Genomic DNA, 8,100 nt, shown 5'->3' on the forward strand with positions numbered 1-8,100 from the left:
TTTACTGATCCCCGGATCAAGGACCTAATGCAAGATCATAAAACATTATGTCATATACCTCTCATAATCCCTCCTAATGTGGAGCTTATTTTCTAGACTCCACCTCGATTGACCTTGACACTTTGGTAATAATCCAGACATGATTCATCTCACAAACAATTCTGTCTCAAACTTGTCTAACATGTATTAATTGCACCTGGTCTAGAAAAATACTGTCTCAGCACCTTTAACACTTCTCACAATAAAAATGGGTCTAGTGATCTTCAATCATCACACACAGAAAACCAAAATGTGACATCACTGATCGTCCCCCTGGGAACCGTCTCTTATTGATTATCTTTGCACTTTACTAACATGACTGTTTGTTGGGGGGGACATCTGTCTCCACAAGTACTCCACATGAACCTCCAGGTCTCCAGGTCAGCGTTTTCTAATCTGGCGTCTCTATCAGCAGGATGACATCATGTGTCTGTGTTTTATAAACCGTCACACATCACTGTTAAACTATAATGATGTTTTATGGTGTGTCAGCGCTGTGGTTCACGTCTGGTTGGGTTTAATGATCACTTTGTAACGGTTTGAGAAACGTGGTGGGTTAAAGTTACTACTTCCTCAGAGTTAGGCCTTCGTCGTCATGGCTACAATAATAACCACAGGGTTAAGGTTGGGGGACGATCGTAGTTATGCTTTTGTCCCAACAATTGTCCCGATTTGTGGTTGGAAACAGGAAATGAACAGAGTCTCCTGTTGGGTTAAAGCCTCCATCCACCTGTCACATATATATACGTCATCTGCACCACTTCACAGTTACTACGGCCGCTAGATGGCAGCTGTCACTCAAACTAACTGTAGCTCGTTTTTGGGCGACTGATATTACCACCTGTTATGTTGTTTGTCTCTGAAAAAGAGTTTGACTCAGTCTGAGCTTCAGTTTTCATGTTTTGTGTTTTCAGAAGCTGCTGCAGCACGTGGAGGAGAGGATCATCGGCTGTCTGGCTCATCGCTGCTCCATCAGTGTCCTCAGAGACATCAGAGACGCTCAGAGACACATGATCGGTACGAGCGGCGTCTCACCTTCCTTACGTAACCTCCTCCGTCTGTTCCCGTGTCATCCTCAGTGATCTCTGTCCTCTGTCCTCAGACAGCGTCCGTCCTCTGCTGTCTCTGTCCGTTCAGGAGCAGCTCTCTGCTCCCTCCTCCTCCTTCGAGATGACCTATGACCTCAGCCTTGCCACCCTCTGTGCAGACTTTCGGGAAAACATTGAGTTCCAGTTCTCTCTGGGCTGGACTGCGCTCGTCACGCGCTTCATCGGAGCCGCCAACGCCAAACGGGCACTGAGCAGTGCTGACCCCAGACTGCAGGTGAGGTCACCGCCGTGACACGTTTTGGGTTTGAAATACATTTCTTTAGACGAGTCATAACCATGAAAACATCATCTCTGTCCTCAGGAAGGCTCCAGCTTCAAGGATGAGATGGTGGTTTCCATAGCAACAGGTCTGGTCTCTGTCACCTCCCGAGCATCCATGACGGTCCTGATAATCGGTGGAGTGGTGCGTCCTTCAGAGCTGATGATTATTTTCATTATTAATACGTCTTCACATTGTTTTCTAGACTAATTGATTCAATTAGTCCAAGCCGACGTCTTTAAATGTTTATCCACAACCCCCAAATATTCAGTGATCCAGAGCTTTCAACCACATCTCATGTTGTTCATCAGCAAAGTGGATCTGGAGTTTACTGCCTCAGATGGTTACTAATTGTTTAATTTTCATTCATTGATTAATTGGCTAAACATCTTTACAGACAGCTGTCTCTCAGGTGTGTGTTGTTGCTGCAGGTGTCTCTCAGGTGTGTGTTGTTGCTGCAGGTGTCTCTCAAATGTGTCTTGTTGCCGCAGGTGTCTCTCAAATGTGTCTTGTTGCCGCAGGTGTCTCTCAGGTGTGTGTTGTTGCTGCAGGTGTCTCTCAGGTGTGTCTTGTTGCTGCAGGTGTCTCTTAGGTGTGTTTTGTTACTGCAGGTGTCTCTCAGGTGTGTCTTGTTGCCGCAGGTGTCTCTCAAGTGTGTCTTGTTGCCGCAGGTGTCTCTCAGGTGTGTCTTGTTGCTGCAGGTGTCTCTCAAGTGTGTCTTGTTGCTGCAGGTGTCTCTCAGGTGTGTCTTGTTGCTGCAGGTGTCTCTCAGGTGTGTCTTGTTGCTGCAGGTGTCTCTCAAGTGTGTCTTGTTGCCGCAGGTGTCTCTCAGGTGTGTCTTGTTGCCGCAGGTGTCTCTCAAGTGTGTCTTGTTGCCGCAGGTGTCTCTCAGGTGTGTCTTGTTGCCGCAGGTGTCTTTCAGGTGTGTCTTGTTGCCGCAGGTGTCTCTCAAGTGTGTCTTGTTGCCGCAGGTGTCTCTCAAGTGTGTCTTGTTGCCGCAGGTGTCTCTCAAGTGTGTCTTGTTGCTGCAGGTGTCTTTCAGGTGTGTCTTGTTGCCGCAGGTGTCTCTCAAGTGTGTCTTGTTGCTGCAGGTGTCTCTCTAGTGTGTCTTGTTGCTGCAGGTGTCTTTCAGGTGTGTCTTGTTGCGGCAGGTGTCTCTCAAGTGTGTCTTGTTGCTGCAGGTGTCTCTCTAGTGTGTCTTGTTGCTGCAGGTGTCTCTCAGGTGTGTCTTGTTGCTGCAGGTGTCTCTCAAGTGTGTCTTGTTGCCGCAGGTGTCTCTCTAGTGTGTCTTGTTGCTGCAGGTGTCTCTCAGGTGTGTCTTGTTGCCGCAGGTGTCTTTCAGGTGTGTCTTGTTGCCGCAGGTGTCTCTCAAGTGTGTCTTGTTGCTGCAGGTGTCTCTCTAGTGTGTCTTGTTGCTGCAGGTGTCTCTCAGGTGTGTCTTGTTGCCGCAGGTGTCTTTCAGGTGTGTCTTGTTGCCGCAGGTGTCTCTCAAGTGTGTCTTGTTGCCGCAGGTGTCTCTCAAGTGTGTCTTGTTGCCGCAGGTGTCTCTCAAGTGTGTCTTGTTGCTGCAGGTGTCTTTCAGGTGTGTCTTGTTGCCGCAGGTGTCTCTCAAGTGTGTCTTGTTGCTGCAGGTGTCTCTCTAGTGTGTCTTGTTGCTGCAGGTGTCTCTCAGGTGTGTCTTGTTGCGGCAGGTGTCTCTCAAGTGTGTCTTGTTGCTGCAGGTGTCTCTCAAGTGTGTCTTGTTGCCGCAGGTGTCTCTCAGGTGTGTCTTGTTGCCGCAGGTGTCTCTCAGGTGTGTCTTGTTGCTGCAGGTGTCTCTCAAGTGTGTCTTGTTGCTGCAGGAGTCTCTCAGGTGTGTCTTGTTGCTGCAGGTGTCTCTCAGGTGTGTCTTGTTGCTGCAGGTGTCTCTCAGGTGTGTGTTGTTGCCGCAGGTGTCTCTCAGGTGTGTCTTGTTGCCGCAGGTGTCTCTCAAATGTGTCTTGTTGCCGCAGGTGTCTCTCAGGTGTGTGTTGTTGCTGCAGGTGTCTCTCAAGTGTGTGTTGTTGCTGCAGGTGTCTCTCAGGTGTGTCTTGTTGCCGCAGGTGTCTCTCAGGTGTGTCTTGTTGCCGCAGGTGTCTTTCAGGTGTGTCTTGTTGCCGCAGGTGTCTCTCAGGTGTGTCTTGTTGCTGCAGGTGTCTTTCAGGTGTGTCTTGTTGCCGCAGGTGTCTCTCAGGTGTGTCTTGTTGCCGCAGGTGTCTCTCAGGTGTGTCTTGTTGCCGCAGGTGTCTTTCAGGTGTGTCTTGTTGCCGCAGGTGTCTTTCAGGTGTGTCTTGTTGCCGCAGGTGTCTCTCAGGTGTGTCTTGTTGCCGCAGGTGTCTCTCAAATGTGTCTTGTTGCCGCAGGTGTCTCTCAGGTGTGTCTTGTTGCTGCAGGTGTCTCTCAAGTGTGTGTTGTTGCTGCAGGTGTCTCTCAGGTGTGTCTTGTTGCCGCAGGTGTCTCTCAGGTGTGTCTTGTTGCTGCAGGTGTCTTTCAGGTGTGTCTTGTTGCCGCAGGTGTCTTTCAGGTGTGTCTTGTTGCCGCAGGTGTCTCTCAGGTGTGTCTTGTTGCCACAGGTGTCTCTTAGGTGTGTGTTGTTGCCGCAGGTGTCTCTCAGGTGTGTCTTGTTGCCGCAGGTGTCTCTCAGGTGTGTCTTGTTGCTGCAGGTGTCTTTCAGGTGTGTCTTGTTGCCGCAGGTGTCTCTCAGGTGTGTCTTGTTGCTGCAGGTGTCTCTCAAGTGTGTCTTGTTGCCGCAGGTGTCTCTCAGGTGTGTGTTGTCGCTGCAGGTGTGGCGTTCGGTGGGCTGGCGGCTCATCGCTCTCTCTCTGTCGCTGTACGGCCTCCTTTACCTGTATGAGAAACTCACCTGGACCAATGCCAGCAGAGAACGCGTTCTGAAGCAGCAGTTCATGGAGCATGCCGCCCACCGCCTGAGAACTGTCATCCCCATCACTAGCTCTGCCTGCAGCCAGCAGGTGTACAAGTAAGACTCCGCCCCCAGCTGACATGTCCCACACTGAACACCTGCTGAAACGCTGGACAGGTGTGTTACTCTGTGTGTGTGTGTGTGTGTGTTTGAGGGAGCTGGGGGCAACCTTCAGTCGTCTGACTCAGCGGGTGGATCTGAGTGAAGCAGAGTTGGAGGGAAACATCCGTCAGCTGAGCTTCAGGATCCAGCGGCTGGAGAATATCCAGAGGAGGTCAAAGGCCTTCAGGTCAGAGGTCACACTCTCACTGAGGGGGGTTTAATTTATTCTACCAGAGTGCCAGCTGGGTGGGTGGACATCAGACTGACATGGAACTGTTAGAAAAGGATTTATTTTCTCCTGATGTAGCTAGGCTAACAGTTTCCCCCTGCTTCCAGTCTTTGTGCTAAGCTAGGCTAACAGTTTCCCCCTGCTTCCAGTCTTTGTGCTAAGCTAGGCTAACAGTTTCCCCCTGCTTACAAAGTTTGTGCTAAGCTAGGCTAACAGTTTCCCCCTGCTTCCAATATTTATGCTAAGCTAGGCTAACAGTTCCCCCTGCTTCCAGTGTTTGTGCTAAGCTAGGCTAACAGTTTGCTTCTTCATTATCAATAAACTGTGAGGATCAAAAGTAAAAGTACAGAATCAAACAGTTTATTTCCCAGCAGGTTTACACAAACAGTACAAGTAATTTATCTCGGTGTAGAAGGTAAGAGAGGATGAGTACCACAAAGGACAAGTGATCATAAATAATATAAATACATTTTCACTGTAACATTTTATTTTACATGTCCCTTCATTTTATACTAATTTCCTGGAAATTTTCAGAACCGTTTGTATCTAACAGTTAATCCTTTGTACATTTTACAGAATTTGGTACAAATTATAAGAAAAAACAACAAAAAAAGTTGGTTTAGTCAGTAAATGCCCTTCATTATATTTGGGTTCATATGTAGCTTTTATTTTGTAAAACTTCCTCGTCAGATTCTTAAAAATAGAATTTTTGTCAGTAATTTTGGCTGCTGTGTAATTATTAATTCTTCTGACATTTCTTTAAAAGTTTGGGGAAATGTTCCCGTTATAGAGTTTTGAAGAAACAACGTACATATACAACACAAAACTCCTGAAACTAAAAGTACTTTCTGTCTGTTAAAGAATTGTTTAGAGTCTAATTTATTAAGGATTTTTACAAATTAACAACTACACATGAAGCCAAATGTAGTGAACTAAATGTAACTAAACCAACTTAAACCTTTTTTAGATTTCTGCTTATAAACAACAACCTGTCTGTAAAATGTCCTAAAGGTTTACTGTGAAACACCTGCATGTTTCCAGGAAATAAAAATACAATTAAAGGACCTGTAATAAAAAGAAAATAAAGCGTTGCCAATTTTAAAAATAAAAAAAATAAGTGAAAGTATCTATTAGATTATTATTATTATTATTATTATCAATGCTTAAACTACTGAATTTTAATGGTGAAGTTGGTTGAGATGGAGCTGTTTTCAACGAGTCATATTTTATAAGATGGTTTAGAGTTAATATTAACTTTAGCTGTAAATCATTAACGTAGTTCTTGAGTTAAAATGACTTTATAAGAGTTTGATTGTGATTTTCAGGAACAGAGCGACGGAGCTGGAGACTCAGCTGGAGGCCTTTTCTGTTCAGTACCTGCAGGGAAACTGACACATGAAGAAGAAGTGAAGCGTCTGATGGTGTTTGCTGGTGAGCAGCGCCCCCTGCTGCCGGATCATCCAACATTTAAAACACTTTCAACTTTGTTCTCGTCCTGCAGAAACAAACTGACAACAGAGACATCGATCTCCACTGTGGCAATAATCTCATTTAGCCAAAACAGTTATTAATAATAAATGAATAATCACCCAATGTACAAAGTATTACTGACAGTATTTATTTTAAAGAGTCAAATCACAGAAGAATATTTTCTCAGTTTTAGTTTCATGTGTTTCATGTTTGCAGATTTCTGCTTTGGCCACAAAACAACAGAAAGAGACAGAAAACCTCCAGACATGAAGACACAACAGCAGAAGTGTTGAGACAGAAACCAGAGGAGGAAAAATGTGTTTCACCTTGAAGACAAACTGAAGTGAAGCTGCTGATTCTGTTCGACTGGTCAGCTGAAAACGACCTGTGGAAACAGGAACGACGACGCCAACAGCAGCTGTTCATATTTATTCATTAATGTGTAGAATCTGATTCACAAATTAACCATAAAAACACTATTTGTTTATTTTTCCTCATAAACCAAAAGGCTTCTTTTCTTCTTCTTCTCTGTTTCGGAGCGTCTCAGCTGTTCAAACTAAATATTTATTGAAACATATTCTGCTGCTTCTGTTCTTCCACTAATTAACCGTCTGTTTGTCTTATTCTGTGATGCTGATTAATGACAAAAACAATATTTCACTTGTGATTAACTCATTCTCAACATTTTCGATCCACACATAAAAAAATCTGACTGGAAATTCTTTAAAAAAATCTCTAAATCTGTAAAAAGTGTTTCCTGTCTGAGGTGTAACAGCAGCTGTGTGTAAACAGACTGAATGAATAAATGATGACGTCATGAATCATGTGACTTAAACGTCACTGAAGAGTTGAAAACATCAGATCTGTGTGGAGTGATGATAAGGAGACTGTAACCTTCCTCACATCAACACATGAAACTAACAGAAACGTCATATTTCCATCATGTTTTCCATCGTTTGAGCTTTGAATCTCCTTGTTTCTCTTCTTCTGCAACAGTTTAATGGCACCGACTGGAAAATTAGCGCCACCTGCTGTTAATCTCCTAGTATTTATTTATTTATTTATTATTATTATTATTAAATTTGGTTAAAAGTTAAGACCAACTTGGATGAAACTTGACTAACAGTAGCAGCAGATGTGAACGTTTGTGTTCAGCCGGCAGCATTTTGTGTTATTTTGCAGTCAAATGTGAAAATGCGTCAACACCTGTTTAATGATTAGATTGTTTTGATCTGAGTGCTGATGTCACTTCCTGTCATATGATCATGTGTAACCTACCCTGGTTAAACTGGTTAGTATGAATCATAAACTAATCATGGTTAAAGTATCAGATTGTTGATAACTTTAGTAAATCATGTTTGTTGTTAAAGAACAGCTGGAAATCTGTTTTGTTTTTTTTTTACCTCCGGTGGTTGAAGTTGTTGATCTCAGGTGTAACGTTTAACTCTGTATGAAGCTCCAGAACGTGAGGCTCCGTCCTGAGTTAACATCCACAGTGTGTCAGTGATCCTTCATCATGAAGAGTTTGGTCACATTAGTTTGTTTAGAAACAGCTCCAAAGACTAATAACAGCATCATGTTTTCAGTCTCCAGAGAGTAGTTCTGTGCACGGCAGACGCTACTGAGCATGTGCAGGAACACGTTTCTGTTTACAGCTTCACCAGCTTGTTGTGCTGCAGATCACAACCTCTGGACTTTATACTGAAGTTTTTGAGAAATCTGTAATGTAGTGTAAAGTCCAGAAGTTGTGATCTGTAGCACAACAAACTAGTGAAGCTGTAAACAGAAACATGTTCCTGCACATGCTCAGTAGCGTCTGCCTTACACAAACAAACTCTTGAAACACTGCGTCAGGACGAGAAATGAAGCCGTGTGACTTTAATTATTTAGTTGAATTCACTTCTGGTGGAAACGAACTTCCTCTGAACTCTGACGTCTGTTCTGTTCTGAT

At 44.3% G+C, this 8,100-nt stretch overlaps 1 protein-coding gene across 4 annotated transcripts in view; it reads left to right on the forward strand.

Annotated features, from left to right (window-relative positions):
• The window catches only part of mfn1a (mitofusin 1a), a 15,767-nt gene extending 8,849 nt beyond the window's left edge, over positions 1–6,918 (forward strand). The window contains exons 12-18 of one of the 4 annotated variants that reach the window (XM_042428235.1): positions 954–1,056; positions 1,142–1,362; positions 1,450–1,551; positions 4,179–4,405; positions 4,503–4,637; positions 6,005–6,110; positions 6,366–6,918. In XM_042428235.1, the coding sequence (XP_042284169.1) occupies positions 954–1,056; positions 1,142–1,362; positions 1,450–1,551; positions 4,179–4,405; positions 4,503–4,637; positions 6,005–6,071 (855 nt within the window). In that variant the 3' untranslated portion in view covers positions 6,072–6,110; positions 6,366–6,918. Of the gene's footprint in view, positions 1–953; positions 1,057–1,141; positions 1,363–1,449; positions 1,552–1,838; positions 2,588–4,178; positions 4,406–4,502; positions 4,638–6,004; positions 6,111–6,365 lie in introns of those variants that run through there. The other 3 variants (XM_042428236.1, XM_042428234.1, XM_042428233.1) reach the window with 3 other exon arrangements.
• Positions 6,919–8,100: the final 1,182 nt, after the last annotated feature.

This window comes from Thunnus maccoyii, chromosome 12 (assembly GCF_910596095.1).
Source record: "Thunnus maccoyii chromosome 12, fThuMac1.1, whole genome shotgun sequence".
In the NCBI taxonomy this organism is placed as follows: domain Eukaryota; kingdom Metazoa; phylum Chordata; class Actinopteri; order Scombriformes; family Scombridae; genus Thunnus; species Thunnus maccoyii.